At 36.9% G+C, this 20,014-nt stretch overlaps 1 protein-coding gene across 5 annotated transcripts in view; it reads right to left on the bottom strand.

The window, feature by feature from the left end:
- Positions 1–20,014, bottom strand: part of SLC39A12 (solute carrier family 39 member 12) — a 90,355-nt gene that overhangs the window by 40,109 nt on the left and 30,232 nt on the right. For all 5 annotated transcript variants that reach the window (XM_059405013.1, XM_059405010.1, XM_059405014.1 and 2 more), the window contains 2 exons: positions 8,838–9,010; positions 4,442–4,613 (listed from right to left, as the gene is read on the bottom strand). In XM_059405013.1, the coding sequence (XP_059260996.1) occupies positions 4,442–4,613; positions 8,838–9,010 (345 nt within the window). The remainder of the gene's footprint in view (positions 1–4,441; positions 4,614–8,837; positions 9,011–20,014) is intronic.

Raw genomic sequence — 20,014 nt, forward strand, 5'->3', positions numbered from 1 at the left:
CTGTACAAGGTGAGTACTTTCTTCCCAAAGTTCTCAAAATTATTTATAATGTCCAAAGTGCTTATTATTCTCAGGGTCTAAAATGAGTGCTTGCATTAGTAAGAACTGATCAATGAATGTGTAATGGTTGGGAGAAAAATTTGGACAGCCTACATTTTAAATTACTGCAATCATTTTTTATAACCTCTAAATTTATCAAAAAATAGGTTTCTAAAGTTTCAAAAAATATTCAGGAAGTACAATTTTTAAGATTATTCAAACAGAAGGAAATATGCATGAGGGGAAAAGAAACAAAGAAGAAAAGATAAAAAGATGAAAAGAGGGAAAAATGGCTTTCAGTGTCAAGCCCAGTTGACCCCTGAACAATGTCAAGTTAGAAAAGAGAAAATGTCATTAAGAAAATAATGGGAGGGCCACTTGGCTGGCTCGGTTGGTTGAACGACTCTTGATTCTAGGGTCATGAGTTCAAGCCCCATGCTGGGCATGGAGAGTATTTAAAAATTAAAAACAGAAAGGAAAATAGAATCATAAGAGAAAATACATTTACAGTACAGTATTGTATATGTATTAAAAAATCTGCATATAAGTGGATTTGTGCCATTTAAACCTGTGTTGTTCAAGGGCCAACTGTATAAATGATTTGGGGATAAAGAGTTTTCCAGGCCACCGTTTTCCTTGGTGGCAAATATTCAGAGCAAATACTCTGTCTTCTACTTATTTAGAAATTACTAATAAGCCACGGCAAATTGTAAACAATGAAGGAAGGTAATTATAAAATTAAACCATCATTTCCTTTAGTGACTATGGATAAGAAGTTAAATAATTCAGTTATCATATTAATTAAAACCCATTGTAGATTTTAAGAAACTGCCGCCTTAAAATTTGTTAAGATAGAAAATATTCTGGTCTTCTACTTTACTGTACTTGTCATTCTTGTACAAGCTGGTAACATGATAATAGTCTTTGTTTTTAAGAGGACTTTTATTGAATTATAAGTTCTAAATCATACAGGAGTCTAATATTAAAAGTGTTGTCAGTGTACTCAAAAGAAGCAAAAAACTTCCAAATTTTAATTTTCCCCCTCTTACCACCACCCTTCACTTCTAGGGAACCTCTATAAGACAGTTGTTGTTCAGTGGATACAGAGTTACAGTTTTGCAAGATGAGAAAGTTCTAGAAATTTATTGCACAATAATGTGAAAATACTGCCTGCTGAGCTATACATTTAAGAATGATTGAATTTCATCTCAAATTTCAGGGGTTTTTTTAAGGTTATTTTTTAAATTTATTTTTTATTTATTTTCAGCCCAACAGTATTCATTATTTTTGCACCACACCCAGTGCTCCATGCAATCTGTGCCCTCTATAATGCCCACCACCTGGTACCCCAACTTCTCACCCCCCCGCCCTTTCAAAACCCTCAGATTGTTTTTCAGAGTCCATAGTCTCTCATGATTCACCTCCCCTTCCAATTTACCCCAACTCCCTTCTCCTCTCCATCTCCCCATATCCTCCATGCTATTTGTTGTGCTCCACAAATAAGTGAAACCATATGATAATTGACTCTCTCTGCTTGACTTATTTCACTCAGCATAATCTCTTCCAGTCCTGTCCATGTTGCTACAAAAGTTGGGTATTCGTCCTTTCTGATGGAGGCATAATACTCCATAGTGTATATGGACCACATCTTCCTTATCCATTTGTCCGTTGAAGGGCATCTTGTTCTTTCTACAGTTTGGTGACCATTGCTGCTATAAACAGTGGGGTACAGATGGCCCTTCTTTTCACCACATCTGTATCTTTGGGGTAAATACCCAGAAGTGCAATTGCAGGGTCATAGGGAAGTTCTATTTTTAATTTCTTGAGGAATCTCCACACTGTTCTCCAAAGAGGCAAATTTCAGTTTTTTACCACAATTAAAAATTTTTTTTTTAATGATGAAAATGGTTTGGATCAGTCATACACTCAGAGGTTTTATTTTGTTCTGACTTAACAAAAATACCTATGTTATAAAAACATCCCTGGAGATACATAACCAAGATTCATATCTCACTCTTCCACAAATAGACCTTATGTGGGAATGTCATTCTTCCCATTGAATACATAATTAAAGACATTCAAAGGATGTCTAATAAAGTTCAAAGTTGCCACATTTTTATGATGGCTACAAAAGATCAGCAAATGTTGAGCATTCACAAGGATAAATTAGGATGTGGCATTTCCCAGGTAAAGGGCAAAGTTCCCAGTCCTTTGATTCTTCTATTCCTCTCCCCTTTGTCCTGAGGACAACTACAATGGGGTCTGGGAGGAGAAAGGATCCTTTCTAACTTGAGAGCTTAGAAATCTGTTTTGGTCTTCTGTGAATCAGATTTCACCTGCTCTCATGAGGCAAAGACAGCCTGAAAACCCTAACATCTGTCATTTGTGGCCATGGGACTCTGCTAATCACCCCAGGTCCTCACAGAGATATCATGGCTATCTTGACTGGAGTCAGGCAGCCTGCAGACAGGTTCTATAGAAATGTTTCCCAACATTACAATAGAACTTGACCTAATCATTAAATTCCTAGCCATTCTTGAGCAGCTCCCTTGAATAGGTCTGAAACCCGATTTAGGGGGGGCTGTAACACACTTTCCTGGAACCCCACATGCAGATGGTGCTTAGGGGTCAGATTCCAGCACAACAAACCCTGTTCTTCTTAATATTCCCCCCTGCCTCTGTCTTCAGCCCATATTTTCTGTCATTTACCTTTCCCTTAAGTTACATAATGCAACAGTTCAAGTTGAACACAGTAATGCTTTTCTGGGTTCTATAGTCAGTGTGATTTCTCTGAATTGTTCTCAGGAGGACCATACCGCAGAAGGGTCTAGGTGTTCGTTAGAAAGAAATATTTCTCACAGGTCTTCAGTTCACAAAGCTATTTCACAGTGGTCCCTATGCAGCAGATAAGGTGACCAGGGGTGGGCATGTAAATATGCTCATGGAGGCTCCTAGATCTCCATGGTCTATCCCCCCTCTCCATTTCCGAGCTAACACTGACCAGCAGGTGCTGAATTATTTTGTTGTTCAGCTTTATTTCGCTTTTTTTTCCTTTTGGTGAATGTGGAATCTTAGATATTTAGGTCTGGCAGGTTTTTGTTCACATAAAATCTTCCAAAGAGCCACTTGAAGGTGTGAAATTCACACTGTGTTAGAAGTGTGTAGCTGGGGACGCCTGGGTGGCTCAGTGGGTTAAAGCCTCTGCCTTCAGCTCAGGTCATGATCTCAGGGTCCTGGGATTGAGCCCCACATCGGGCTCTCTGCTCAGCGGGGAGCCTGCTTCCTCCTCTCTCTCTCTATCTGCCTGCCTCTCTGCCTACTTGTGATCTCTGTCAAATAAATAAATAAAATCTTAAAAAAAAAAAAAAAGAAGTGTGTAGCTGGACAGTTCACCCCTGAAGGGCATTGCAAGACTATCTCAAAGAGAAAGAAAACACTCTAAAAAAGTCTACATAAGGCCCTCTGATCACTGGTAATACTTAAAGCATGCATATGTTAACTGTCACATTTTTGCTACCCATCATGGATGTTTTGGACTACAATTTCTTTTTCTTTTACATATACAGTGACTTTCGGGTGCAGAACACATTTTTGTACACATTGCCCCATTTGAAACTTACAGCTACCCTAGGAAGCCTTATCGTGGCGTTCACTTACTGCGGTGATCCAGAGGGATACAGGTGAGTGCAAATACCTAGGCTTTACTTCCTGGGGATGCCAGCCTGATCCGGAGGCTGGCAACTCTCTCCAAGGTCACTTCTACCCTAGAGGAGCTCCTTGGTTTACCCCAGCGTGCCTTTGTTTTTTAGGTGTGTTATGATGTGTGAAAGGATGGTAAGCTGTGTGATATCACTGCTTTCCCACTGTGCAGGGGGGAAAAAGGCTCAGGGAGATAAAGAGAGGGCTTAAGATCATGGAGCTGCTGGGGCTAGAAGGCAGGACTCAACTTTGCATCTCTGATCCCAGCACTCATGTTCTTTCTCTTATACCATGCCACTTCTCAACTAGGAACTTTGAAGTTGGTCGTGCCTGAGTCATATAGAGAGAATAAATCAATTTCTGTAACTTACATACAAAATAGAAACTATTCAATGAAAGGTAATGTAGCACAGTGGCTGACAATGAGGGTGCTGGGACCAGCTTGACCCGGTTTACATCCAACTCCATCACTGACCCCAGTGTGTGTCCTTGGTCAAGTCAATTAACTTCTAGGTGCCTGTTTCTTTATCTGTAAAATGAGGATAATAACAGTATCTAGCTCATAGTGTTGTGAGGATAGAGCGAGCTGAGAAAGGTAAAATGCTGAGAGCAGCGTCTGGTATGTAGTATGTATCCTACGGTCACAACATTACGTGCACTGCCTTATGTGCACTCACTTTCTCAGGGACGAGTCACAACTTACTCTCCAGAGTGGTCGGTGGCAGCTTTGCTGCTTGGTCCTCAGGCAGCTGGCAGGAGCAGCTGAGTAACTGCTGGATGATTCCCGGACTCATTCGTTGGAAGTCTTCCTTGGAAATGGGTGAAAGGCTGTTCTGTACAAATATCTCTGCCAGCTGCCCTGCAGAAAAGCAAGACTACGGAAAGAACATCGTTAGTAATCTCGACAAACAAATTTCCCATCAGTTGTCATTCCTGAGAAGTCAGAGCTCAACGGAATGGGTAAAAAGGACACAAGGAGCCATGACTGCATGTTCCCCCCTGCAATCTTCTCGTGCGTACATAATTTGCGAGGATTATTTTCAACCTCTGATCAATTGCAAGGATTATTTGCAACCTCTGATCAAAGTCAGCTGTATCTCACTTTCGTTTTGAGTACGATATAGTATGAGTTTTGCACCCTTTTTTCTTTCCTGAAAATGTGCGCTGGATTTTATAATGTGTCAAATGGTTTTCTAACCAGCAGTTTAAAATACTTGATGCCTTTTTTTTTTTTCTTCTCAGTGTGGATGGTGGCTTTGTCTCAACAGAGTCAAGATTTTGTATGATAAACAGGAGCTCTGAGGAATGAGATCATTGTCTTTAATATTCTCTGATTGAAAAAGCCTGTGTAGCCAACATGTATTTTCAAAAGTAATAAAAGTAAATATTTTAAAAGGTGGATGCTGTGTCAACCAGTGGGAGTGTAAACACTAAATAATATGGATACCTTTGGAACTGACCTCCCTTTTCCCCAAAAACAATTGAAATCATTACGATTTCCTGCTGCTGCTGCTGCTGCTTATCTCTATCTTTGCTGGTTTTCTACAGCAAATGTAGACATATTCACTGACAGATAAGGATTATAGGCAAACAAACAATCCAACAGGTCTCTCAAAACTGCCAGAGGGAATTTGTGCATTTCAGGAGAGTTCAGGGCTGATTTTCTGTATCAAAAATTGCATTTAAAATTTTAATGTGTATATAGTTCCAGCAGCACAGATGGTGAAATCAAACCCTAATGCAACGACTTTGTGAGCTTTAGTCACAATCAGTAAGGTCTCTGAAGAAAACCAGAGCTTTGCGAGGCTTGTGGGATTTGCCCTGCTGGAGAATGCAGGGGTTTTTTAACAAAGACAGACTGCTGATCAGAAAATGATGACATAGTTGCTGAGTTTTCCCCACATACATTTTTGGGGGGATGAGTCCATGAGTAAAAAATGTTTTATCTTGATCAGGAAATGTGTGGTTGCCGGGAAGAGAACCCACTCAAATCAGTGAGAACCAAGGGGAGGTTGTATTGGCAGGACACTAAGGATCTCAGAGATTGAAAAGGTAGAACTCAGGCAGAACTCAACTTGAAGCTGGAAGATGAGAAGCAAAGATGTTTCTGTCTCTGTCTCATCGGGGCCAAGTGTTTTCTCCTTTCTGTTTCCCGCTGCATGTATCTATTTCCTTTCGCGGTCCAGTGTTCTCTCCTTTAGTAAACACACGACCATATAAATCCCAACTCTGAAGTGACCTCTCAGCCCACAAACCCAAGACGGAGTTGAGTCTGCAAGTCCTGACAGAGATCTGATTGCTTCAGGAAAGCCACAGATGTGCTTTCTGGGCTCAGGCATCCCTCTGGTTCAATCGGTTTTGCCCACGAGATAGGAGGTGGGATCAGACTGTCCAGACATGGCTGCCAGCCTCACGCCTGTGGGTGAGGAAGGCATTTCTCAGAAAAGGACCGGGCCAGACTCCAGAAGGTTTCTACTAGGGAAAGCAACAACAGAAAGCTAAACTTGGGTTTTTCTTTTTCCCTTTGTCAAAGTAATTTGTGCCAAAGACAACTTCTCTCTTGTACCGTGTTACTAGGAGAATATAATTGCTTCACCATTAGATGTACTGACAACAACAAAGGGAAACTGGCCACAGACTTTCGATGATGAATCCTTTGGAACGAGCATTCTCATTGAGGATGGCTGGATTGGTAAGTAAAGCAGTGCAGAGACAAACATGAACAGAACAACACACATCTTTTACCAGTTCACTCCCAAGAAATTGAATTGTTCTGGTCTTAGACTACCTTCTCCTAGAGTAAGGACATTCTATTATAAGCTTCTGTGCCCTTGATCTTTACGTGCCGTTCCTGTGCTATTTAGGTCGTTTGTTTGTTTTACATTTCTTCTGAAATCACTAACACAAATGTCCTTAATGGTGATTCATTATATTCTATAAATCTGAAACCCCAAATATTTGTACTAAAGAACAAAATCAAATGAAAATTTAGATTATCCAGCCAATAACCTTTAAAATATCTTTATGCCTTCGCATAAAACTTCAGTAGATGGGTATCCTTGCTTTGATATCATCAGACATCTATGATAACTTTACAAACATATTCTAAAGCAGTGGCTCAAGATCTCTAATTCTGAGAATCACTTGGAGGGCTTGTTATAAGACAGACTGCTGGGTCCTACTCTGAGAGTTTATGATTCAGCAGATGCTGGGCTGGGACCCGAGAATTTGCATTTCCAAGAAGTTCCCAGGTATAACACTTTGAGGATCACTGGCCTAAATAACATAGGCAGGATCTTCAGATCTTCTCTGTCATAGGGTCCTGTCAAGAGTCACGAGGAAAGGGACAGGTTGGGACAGAGAAGAACCATTTGCATTGTTAGCACAGGAAATGACTATTACTGATTTTAGAGGTATGCCTTAAGTAGGTAGTTCCTAAATTTTAAGAAACAATTTTCGTTCTTTATAAAGATAAGGCCTCATTAGGCAAATTTGCTCCAGCAAAGCCAGCCCTGAAGAAATCTACTTAGCAAAGATTAACATAAGCATCAGCTCTCTTCACTATGAGTTGAATACAATTACTATGAGTTTGAAAGAATCAAATTTAATACAGGTCTTTATATCTTACATATACATATCTTATGATATACATATATACAGAAGTAACAGAAATCTACTTTTAAAAATATCTAATATTCTAATTAATAATCTGTTTTTGTCTAAAAAACAAAATAAGCAAACAACAACAAGAAAGGGAAACAGACTCATAAACATGGAGAACCAACCAGTGGCTGCTAGAGGGGAGGGTTGGGGAAATGAGCAAATAGATGATGGGGATTAAAAGATACAAACTCTTGGGGGTTGGGGTTGGGGAGGGAATGTATGATACTGCCCAGTCATGTATCTATAACTCACAGGAACAACATTCTGCCCTTTTAAGGTACAGACGGTACCTTGCTCACCTAATATACAAATAACAAAAATAGTTTTATTTAAATCAACATTTCCCAAACAATAGCACAGCTGCTAAGAGCACAGAATATGTTATTAGACAACCTATGTGCATATCCTAGTTTCTGTGAACTGAAGCAATCATTTGTTAGTTCCATGTCTCAACTTTTTCATCTGTAGTATGGAATAATATACCTAACCTCATAGAGTTGTGATAATAATTAAATGAGGCAATGCAGGTGAAACAGTGCCACATCTAATACAAAGTACATACTCAATAAACATAAGTCATGTTTGTGGAACATCAATTTATTAGGATTTCAAATGGTTAGAGTGAAGAATGCCATAGTCATAGTTTGAGAAATGTAGGATTCAATTAGATAAAAGAAGTTTATTTGCTAAAGGACTTCCCCAGAGAACTTAATATGCTACAAAGCAATATGTATATCTAGTATTTCCCAAACCAATTGGACCATAGCACCCCTTTTCAAGGAACATTAAGATAGGCTAGCGAATGTTCTTTAGAGCACGACTTAAGGAAATAACAGATAAAAATATGTTTATAAACATATTTATCACTTTTTCTCAAAAGAGAAATATATATTTCACAACTTACTGTACAGATATTTCTGTTAGTCATGGCTCAAAGTAATCTCTTCATAACCTAAACTATGTTTAAAGCATTCATTCATCATTGTGAATATATATGTAATGTCTATATCCTCCTACTATCCCATAAGTGACAAAGGAATTGTTCCTATTTTTGTTCAGCCTTGTATCCCTAATGCCTGTGATGGTGACTGGCAGGTAGTAAATGCTCAGTATGTTTACTGAAATTAATTACTCACTCATTTAATACAGACACAAGTGGGAAAAGATATATATGAGACAATGCAGATATACACACACATACACTATATATGTTTTTCTTGCCTATCTTGGGCTCATGTTTATGTCCATAGAGATCTATTTATAGAAGAAAAAACCCATTGCCACTCTGTAGGAATAGAATATTTTTACATTTAAAATACACATTATAAATACACATACACAGGAAATACACATTATCCTTTAAATTTTCTGCAACTCTTATAGAACTTTCACAACTTTAACAGTAACATCAGATGGTATAAGAATAATGACCATACCTCATCCCAGGAAGCTGAACCATCATTTGACTCTTGGCCCATGGATACAGAGAGATTAGGGTGACCCCAATCATAGATTGTTAGGTTGGTTTGTGTCCTTTGAAGTTGATGGATTTTACCTTTTCTGATACAGGTACTTTTGGTCCAGAGAATGTTGAGGAGCTGGTCTAGTTCTAGAAATTTCACACAAAATCTGGTGTCACATAGAATAAAGATAAGTCAGTCTCAGGATCATCACAATTTCTTACGGCCACTGTACAGATATTCTGCTAAATAAATTTGGTTCCAATGAAAAGTCAAGATGTTACTCTGGACAATAATAAAAGAACATTTATACTTCATGTGAGTATTGATTGCCTCACAAGATTTACACTAAGCTTTGGAGCTAAATCAGCCTTACGAAGAAGTTCCCACCATTTTTATCTCCTAGTGATGATACAAAGGGCAGTTCCTCCAAAGGGATACCTTCTCTTGAGCCAACTATTTCTTTTTCTAGATGGCCTCTATAAAAATGCAAACAAAAAATAGAACTGGCCTAATCCTTAGGAAATTTATTTTTTGAGGGGCTATAGACATCCTTAGTAGATTAACTATAACTATACATAACTATTTCCTTTGATTAAGTCAATAAAATTATTTTCTTTTTAAGGGGTTGTTCATGCAGAAATAATAAAGGAAATAAAAGGGGTCTAAGATTCTAGAGACAAGCTGACTTTGTTTTCTAATGCTACTGTGGTATGGTTGCCAGTTTATAGATTATGGTTTAGTTTCCCTTAGTAGAGCTCTAGACTTCAAAAAATTGACTGATACAGAGAATAATTAAATATAATGGTGATTTTTTTTTTTGATTTATCCATCTTCTTGCTTGTGAAAATAATGTCCTTGGTATTTTCCTGAATGTTATCATCAATGATAGGAGAAATTATAAACTTGAGTTACTATAATATTTCATTTTACATGACTGGATTTCAGTGAACAAAAAATAGCAGACTTGCAAAAATATGGGAAAGTGTGATTCAGAATCAGGGAGGAAAGCAGTCAATAAACAGGTGTCTGAATATTCCCATATGTTGGATTTAACAGAAAAAGACTTCAAAGCAGGTATTATAAGTGGGCTTAAAGAACTAAAGTAACTCATATTTAAAGAATTAGTGTGACAATAATAAGTCAATGAATAGAAGAAATAAGAAATTCAAAATTATATAAAAGTCCAGATGGAAATTCTGGTGTTGAATACAATAAGTGAAATGAAAAAATCACTAATGGAGCTCAATTTGGATGATATTTGAAATGATAAAAGGAAGAATTACTGAAAGTGGAGATAGATTAATAGACACAATCCAGACTGAAGAATGAGGGGAGAAAGGATTTTAAAAAAGAATAAATTCAGAGACCCATGGAAAAAGAGCAAGCATACCAACCTATATGTAATGACAAACACAGAAGAGAAAGTTGTAGAAAAAATATTGGGGGGAAAAACATCAAAATTATTCAAATTTGACATAAAACCTTAATCTACATGTTCAAGAAGTTTAGCAGACATCAAGTAGGATAAATATAAAAAGATCCATACCCAGATACATTGAGGCAAAATTGATGAAAGTCGAAGAAAAAGATAAATCTTGAAAGAAGCAACAGAAAAATGACTTATCACATACAAGGAACCATCAGTACAAATAGTACTTGACTTCCCATCTGAACAACAGAGGCCAGAAAGTAGTGAAATGTTATACTCAAAGTGCTAAAAGAAAAAACTGTCAACCAAGAATTCTATATCCAGTAAAACAACTCTTCAGACATAATGGTGAAATAAAATAATTCCCAGATAAACAATAAATGAGAGAATTCATTGAGAGAAGACTTGCCTTATAAGAAATACTAAGTGAAGTTCTTCAGGCTGAAAAGAAATTATTTAAACAGTAAGTTGAATCTATATAGGAAGAAATGAAGAGCACCAGAAATATAAGTATGTGGGCTAATATAAAAGACCAATTTATATTTTTCTCATTTTCTCCATTAAACTCAATGGAGGAAACACTACAGGCTTTTCTTTCAAAGTAAGAAACATGATAAGGATGAAGACTGTCCTCAGTCCTATTTACCATTATATTGGGGTTATTAACAACCAGTGTAATTAGATAAGACAGTAGACACAAGAATTGGAAAGCAAGAGGCAAAACTACATCTATTTAAAGATGGTATGGTTTTATATACCTGAAAACTCTAAAAAATGCAAAAATAAAATAAAAGATTTAATGATGGAACAGGTTATAAAATTATCCCATAGAAATAAAACCCTTTGTATACAAAAAGACAAGTTAGAAAATATAATTTAAGAAAAGACCCCATTGAAGACAGCCAAAAGAAAGCTAAAAGCCTAAATACAAATATAACAGAAAATGTCTAAAACCTATGAGTAAAATAATGAAGAACTCCAAAAAAACACACCTGTACACATGAGCAATGGAGACATATATTCATAGATATAAAGATGTAATATCTTATAAGTGTCATTTTCTCTCTAAGTTATTTTATATGTGTGTGTATACACATCACAATAAATTATCGCAATGTCTTTCTTTCCAGCTTGACATTTTGGTGATGTCTGTTAGGAAGTAAAAACAAGCCAGGAATATGCTGAAAAGAAGAGTAATGAAGAAGGCTAGCTCTACCAGACATTGAAATGTACTAATATTTTAAATATTATATACTAGTATACTAATTATAAGTAAAAACGTAAGTAAGAGAGTATGATACTGGCACATAAATAGATAAGATGACCAACAGAATAGGAAATAGAAATATATTTGATTACATTTGTCAATGTATTATATAGAAGAGGAATCTCAAATCAGTGGAGGAAATAATTTCCACTGCATTTAAAATAAGAAGTATTTAAAAAAATGGGTGGCCATATAGAAAAAATAGAGATTTATTCCTCACAGCATATACCATAATTAATCCAAAATGAATCAGAAATGATAACATACAAATATTGGAAGAAAATATGGATGACTACCTCTATAACCTAGAGGACAAAATCACAAGAGACCTAAGCAAAATGGAGGTAAGTAATATGCCTGATAGAGAATTTAAAGTCATAGTCATAAAGACACTCAAAGGACTTGAGAAAAGGGTAAAGGACATCAGTGTAACCCTTAGGAAAGAGATAGAAAACATAAAAGAACCCATCAGAGGGGCACCTGGGTGGCTCAGTTGGTTAAGGGTCTAACTCTTGATTTCAGGTCAGGTCATGATCTGATGACCACAGGTCATCAAGGCCTGTGTCAGTCTCTGAGTTAGGTGTGGATCCTGCTTTAGATTCTCTCTCTCTCCATTCCCCTCTGCTCTTCCCCTCTTTCTCTCTCTCCTTTTCAAAAGAGAAAAGAAAATATATGAAGAAATCAATAAATGAAATTAAAACCACACTAGATGGAGTTAATAGTAGACTAGAGAAAAGAGAGAATGGATCACTGACCTGGAAGACAGAGTAATGAAATCAAGTTCAATAGCTGAGAGGAAAAAAAATTTTTTCAAGATGAAAACATACTTAGGGAACTCAACAACATTATCGAATGTGATAACATTTGCATCATAATGCTTTCAGAAGGAGAAGAGAAAGAAGGGGGGGTAGAAAACTTATTTGGAGAAATAATTACTGAAAAATTCTCAAATCTGGGGAAGGAAAAAGAAATCTAAACCCAGGAGGCACAAGGACCCACCCCCCAACAAAATCAACTCAGGGAGGTCCACACCAAGACACCAAAACACGCAAAAAGTAGTGGTAAAGAGAGAATTCTAAGACCAACAAGAAATAAGAAAACAGTTACATACAAAGGAAACCAAAAAGGCTATTAGTTAATTTTTCAGCAGAAACTCTGTAGTCCAGAAGAAAGTGACACTACATATTCAAAGTGCTGAAAGAAAAAAAAAAAACTGCAGCCAAAAATACTCTATCCAGCAAGGTTACCATTCAGAATGGAAAGAGAGAGAATGTTTCCCCAACATACAAAAATTAAAGGAATCCATGACCACTAAACCAGTCTTACCAGAAATGTTAAAGGGGACTCTCTGCTTGGCAAGGAAAAACCATAAGTAATAGTAAGAAAACTAGGAAGCAAAAAAGCAATAAAAATAAATATATCTATAAAAATCATTCAAAGGACTCACAAAATAAAAGGATATAAAGTAAGACACCATATACCTAAAATGTAAGGGCAGGGAAAAGAGAAAAGAAAGGGCTCAAACTTGAACAACCACCAACTTAATATAGACTGTTATATATAGAACACATTATATACAAAATGAATGGTAACCACAAATCAAAAATCAGTAATAGATATGCAAAGAATGAAGGGAAAGAAATCTTATTGCTAAAGAAAGCCAACTAAATGTGAGAAGAGAGTAAGAGAAAAGAAGAACAGAGAAGAACTACAAAAACAACCATAAAATGAGTAGCAAAATGGCTATAAATACACATATCAATAATTAGTTTGAATGTAAATGGACAAAATGCTGCAGTTGAAAGACAGGATGACAGAATGAATGAAAAAGCAAGACCCATATATATGCTGCCTATGAGAGAGTCATTTCAGACCTAAATAACACAAGCAGATTGAAAGTGAAGGAAGTGAAATGAATTAAATGAAGAAACATTTATCATGCAAATGGATTTGAAAAAAAAAAAGTCTAGGGAGCAATACTTATTTCAGATAAAATTACTTTATTTTATTTTTTTAAAGATTTTATTTACTTATTTGAGGGAGAGAGAGAATGAGTGGGAGGAAGGGCAGAGGATAAAACAGACTCCCTGTGGAGCAGGGAGCCCAGTGTGAGACCCTAAGATCATGACCTGAGCTGAAGGCAGAAGTTTAACTGACTGAGCCACCGAGGTGTCCTAAAATGACTTTAAAACAGAGACTGTGACAAAAGACAAAGAAGGACACTGAAAAATCATTAAGGGGCAATCCAACAAGATGATATAAGAGTTGTAAATATTTATCCACCCAACATCGTAGCACCCAAATACATAACATTATTAATAATAAATGTAAAGGGAGTAATTGATAGCAATACAAAAAATAGTAGGTGACTGTAACACCCTACTTACCTGAATGGACAGATGGTCCAAATAGAAAATCAACAATAGTGACTTTGATTGACATACTGAACCAGCAGGATCTAACATCTATTCAGAACATTCTATACTAAAATAGCAGAACATATAGTACTTGCAAGTGCACACGGAACATTCTGTCAAGTGGATTACATATAATCACTAAAGAAGTCTCAGCAAATTAAAAAAGAGAGAAGTCATACCATGCATCTTTTCTGAACACAATGCTATGAAATGAGAAACCAATAACAAGAAGAAATCTAGAAAAAGCAAAAATGCATGGAGATTAAATAACACACTATCACACAATGAATGGTTCAACCAAGAAATCAAAGAGGAAATTTAAAAAATACATGGAGGCAACTAAAAATGGAAACAGAATGGTCCAAAATCTCTGAGATTCAACAAAAAAGCTGTTCTAATTGGGAATTTTATAACTTTAATAATTTAAATAATTATTAATAATTAATATTAATATTTAATAATTTTAATAATTTTATAATTTTATTGGCCTACCTCAAGAAGCATTGTAGCTAAACCTTACACTTAATGGCACAAGAAAAAGAAAAATAAACAAAACCCAAAGCCAGGAGAAGGAAGGAAATAATAAAGTTTAAGGCAGAAATAAGCAAAATAGAAATTAAAAAACCAAAAGAACAGATCAATGAAACCAGAAGCTGGTTCTTTGAAAATATCAACAAAACTGGTAAACCTTTTGTGAGATTCTTGAAAAAAGAGGACTCAAATTTAAAAAATCAGAAATGAAAGAGTAGAAATAACAATTGACACCACAGACATATGAAAGATTATAAGAGAATATTATGAAAAATCATATAGCAACAAATTGGATAACCTAGAAAAAGTGGATAAATTCCTAGAAACATATAACCTAACAAAATGGAATCAGGAAGAAATTGAAAATTTGAAATTGATTACTAGCACTGAAATTGAATCAATAATCAAAAAACTTCCCAGGGACTGGTTGGCTCAGTTGGTTGAGTGTTCAACTCGATTTCAGCTCAGGTGATGATCTCAGGGTTGTGAGATCAAGCCCCACACCAGGCTCCATGGCCTGCTTAAGATTCTCTCTCTTCCTTTCCCTCTGCCCCTACCTCTCTCTCCCTCAAAATAAAACAACATCCAACAAATGAAAGTCTAGGACCAGACAGCCTCATAGGTGAATTCTACCAAACATTTAAAGAAGAGTTAATATCTGTTCTTCTCAAAGAATATTCCAAAAACTAGAAAAGAAAGAACTAGAAAGAAAAGCTTCTGAATACATTCTATGAGGCCAGCATTATCCTGATACTAAAGCCAAACAAAGACACCACAAAAAAAAGAGAACTATAAGTCAATATCTCTGATGAACATAGATGCAAAAATTCTCAACAAAATATTAGCACACTGATTCCAACAGTACATTTAAAAAATTTCATTTCCTGGGGTGTCTGGGTGGCTCAGTTGTTGAGCATCTGACTCTTGGTTTTGGCTCAGGTCATGATCTCATGGTCATGAGACTGACTCCTGTGTCAGACTCCATGCTCAGTGGAGAGTCTGCTTGAGAGTCTATCCCTCTTCCTCTGTCCCTCCCCCTACTCACACACATGCTCTCTTTCTTTCTCTCAAATAAAGAAATTTTTAAAAAATCATTTGCCATAAAAAAAAATCATTTACCATGACCAAGTGGGATTTATTACTGGGATGCATGGGATTCTTGGGTGGTTCAAATGTGATATATCACATCAATAAGAGGAAAGATAAAAACCATATGATCTTTCCAAGAGATGCAGAGAAAGCATCTGAAAAAAAGTAAAACACATACTCATATAAAAACGATCAACAAAGTAGGTTTAGAGGGAACATACCTCAACATAATAAAGGCCATATATAAAAAACCTAGAGCTAGCATCATCCTCAATAGGGAAAAACTGAGAGCTTTTCCTCTCAGGTCAAGAACAAGATAAGGATGTCCATTCCCACCGCTTTTATTCAACAGCTGTAAGAGAAGATAAAGGAACAAAAGGTATCTAAATTGGTAAGGAAGAAGTAAAACTTTCACTATTTGAAGATGAGATGATGCTATATATAGAAACCCTAAAGACTCCACCAAAAAACCACTAGAACTGATATGAATTCAGCAAGTTTGCAGGATACAAAATCAATATACAGAAATCTTGCATTTCTGTACACTAATAATAAAACAGCAGAAAGAGAAATTAAGATAATAATCCTACAATTACACCAAAAATAATAAAACACCTAGGAATAAATTTAACCAAATAACCTAGGAATAAATTTAACCAATAAAAGACACATATTCTGAAAACTATAAAATATTGGTGAAAATAATTGAACATGACACAAAAAAATGGAAAGATACTCCATGCCGATGGATTAAAAGACTAAATATTGTTAAAATGTCTATATTATCCAAAGCAATTTATAGATTTAATGCAATCCCTATCAAAATATCAACAGCATTTTTCACAGAACTGGAAAAAGCAATCCTGAAATGTGTATGGAACCACCAAACACCCTGGTAGCCAACGCCATCTTGAAAAAGAACAAAAGAACAAGAGGCATCACATTTCCATACTTCAATTTATACTTACAAAGCTGCAATATTCAAAAGAGTATGGTAATGGTCAACTAATCTTCAACAAAGGAGGTATGAATATGCAATGGAAAAAAGTTTCCTCAACAAATACAAATGGTCTTGAGAAAACTGTCCAGTTATATGCAAAAGAATGAAGCTGGACCACTTTCTTATACCATGCACAAAAATAAACTCAAAATGGATTAAGGACCTAAAGTTGAGATCTAAAATCATAAAAATCCTAATAGAGCGCACAGGTAGTAATTTCTCTGACATTGGTCATAGCAACCTTTTCCTAGAAATGTCTCCTGAGGCAAGGGAAAGAAAAGCAAAAATGAACTATTGGGACTACATCAAAATAAAAACTCCTCACAACAAAAGAAACAATCAATAAAACTAAAAGACAACCTACTGAATAGGAGAAGATATTTGTAAATGAAAATCCAATAAAGGATTAGTATCCAAAATACATGAAGAATATATACAACTTGACACCAAAAAAAAAAAAAAAAATACAAATAATCTAAATAAAAATGGGCAGCAGACATTTCTCCAAAGAAGACATCCAGATGGCCTATAGACACATGAAAAGATGCTCAAAATCACTCATATCAGGGAAACACAATCACAACCATAATAAGGTAACATCTCACACCTGTCAGAATGGCTAAAATAAAAATACAAGAAACAACAAATGTTGGCAAGGATGTAGAGAAAAAGGAATCCCTTGTACACTGTTGGTAGGAATGCAGATTGGTGCAGCCACTGTGGAAAACAGTATGCAGATTCCTCAAAAAAATCAAAACAGGACTGCCATAAAATCCAGTAATCACACTCCTGGATATTTATCCAAAGACTATGAAAACATTAATTCAAAAAGTTATATGCACTCCTATGTTTATTGCAGTATTATTTACAATACCCAAACTATGGAAACAGCCCAAGTGTCCACTGATAGATGAATGGATAAAAGAGATATGGTATATATAAAATTGAATATTACTCAGCCAAAAGAAAACAAAATTTTGCCATTTGCAACAGTATGGATGGAGCTAGAGAGTATAATGCAAAATGAAGTCAATCAGAGAAAGACAAATACCATATGATTTCACTCATAAGAGGAATTTAAGAACAAAACAAATAAGGAAAGGAGAAAAAGAGGGTGGGGGAGAGAGAAAGAGAGAGAGAGAACTAGGGTGAGCCCTGAGTAATGCATAGAATGGAATCAGTATATCACACACAGAAACTAATATAACACTGTTATGTTCACTATGCTGAATTTTAAATGAAAAAAACAAAAAAAAACAAAAACAACACTTGAAACTAGCATACTTTCTTCCCAGCCAAGATATAATCAGTAGCTACAGTGCCCTAGCTCAGGCACAGTTGTGAGAGAAAATGCCTCATGGCTTCTAAAATGCCTAATGGAGCTGAGATGGAATGGTAGTCTGAAGTTGAACTCCAAGTGCTCAAATGCTGAAGTGGCTGGTTTTTGTTCAAATAGGTGATACTACACATCTCTTATCAACAGTGTTACTTGGCTTCTTTGACCAAGGTCCACAATGATCAATATTTACACAACTTGCCTCTCTCTTCTGTATTGTGGTCTGACTGCCTCCAATTTCTTAGAGCTGTCAAGACTTCAAGTGGTGTACATTTTTACATCATTTGAAAAATGGAATCATTTGCACCCCTCTGGCTTGCAACAGGAACTGCACTGCTAAAATTTCCCAACTCCGACTTCCCACCTCAGACTGATTCTCTGCTTAACATGCCTTTCTCTGGCTTATTTCCTATGCACAAAAGCTGGGTAACATGGTTTAATTATATTTTGACTTTTAACAAAAAGTGCAAGTGAACTGTAGAAAACCACATATGTTATTCAAATTTTTGGGCAAACAGGTCCAGGAAAAGTTCAACACTGAACTGTATGATTCCAGTTCTCGAGCCCTTCTTTCAGAGTTGGGAGTCTTACTCAGATCACAGGTATCTTTGGTCCCTTGGTAAATTCACATCTCCCTTTACGCTGTGACTTCCCAGGAGGAAGTGTATTGGAAAGGAGCACCAGCTCTTTTGCAACATTCCAGATGCTCCTGGTGTAAAAATTTGAAACAGATTTTAAAAATGTCCTTTCTGGGGCACCTGAATGGTTCACTTGATCATGATCTCATGGGTTGTGGGGTCAAGTCTCAAGTCAGACTCCATGCTCAGCAGGTAGTATGACTGACAATCTCTCTCTGACCCTCTCCCCACTCACTCTCTCTCTTTAAAAATATTAAAATTCAGAGAGGAAGCAAGATGGTGGAGGAGTAGGAGACTGAAATATCATTAGGTCCCAGGAGTTCAGCTATATAGTTATCAAACCATTCCGAATCCCTACAAACTCAATAGGAGATAGAAGAGAAGAGCAGCATTTCTAGGAATAGAAAAGCGACCACTTTCTGGAAGGTAGGATATGTGGAGAAGTGAATCTAAGGCGACATATGGGAAGACAGACAGTGGGGGAGGGGTGGCTCCTGGCAAGTGAGAGAGCAGTGGAGCACAAAAATCAGAACATTTAGAAGTCTGCTCCACTGAGGTACATTGCTCTAGAGGTTAAGTGAGGGGAGGAACCCTCGCGGGGACAGTGTGATCTCAGAATCTGCGGGGTCACAGAAAGACCAGGGGTGCCTGAGTGTGGCAGAGCTCAGGTATCAGAGCAGGGAAGCCAAGGAGGGGCTCTCAGCTTGGAGGTACCTTCAACTGTGATCCAAGGCATAGTTGGGCCACTGTTCTTCAAGCAGGAACCCCACTGTGGCAGATCCGGAGATAACCCCTCCTTCCTCCTACAGAGGAGTAATGCAGGAACACGCTGCAGGAATCTGCTGGGTTTGGAGACTCCAAATGGGATCATGCACCAGAGATAGAAACACTCCGTCACAGGCCAGAGGAGCAAGGAGTGTGGCTGGAGACCAGGGAGAAGGGAGGGATTGACTGCTTTACTCTGAGGGTGCACTGAGGAGTGAGGACCCAAGCTCTTGGCTCCTCTAGGACCAGAGATTGGGAGGCGGCCATCTTCATTCCCATCCTTCACAGCCATATAGAAAGCATTTAGGGAACAAAAGGTACCAAGAATGAACCTGAGCAGATTGCTTAGCCTGTCCCTTGGCAAGGGTGGTGCAATTCCACTTCTGGAAAGATATTTGAGAATCACTGCAATAGGCCCCTCCCACAGAAGATCAGAAGACAAAGTTCAATAACCAACAAGAACTACGGAACTCCAGAGCTAGGGAAAAGCAACACATAGAATTCATGGCTTTTTCCCCATGATCCCTTAGTCTTGCAAAGCTAATTTTTTTTTAATTTAATTTTTTTCTTATTCTTTTTTTTTTTTTAAATTTTTTATTTTTTATAAACATATATTTTATCCCCAGGGGTACAGGTCTGTGAATCACCAGGTTTACACACTTCACAGCACTCACCATT

Source organism: Mustela nigripes, chromosome 6 (assembly GCF_022355385.1).
Source record: "Mustela nigripes isolate SB6536 chromosome 6, MUSNIG.SB6536, whole genome shotgun sequence".
NCBI lineage: Eukaryota > Metazoa > Chordata > Mammalia > Carnivora > Mustelidae > Mustela > Mustela nigripes.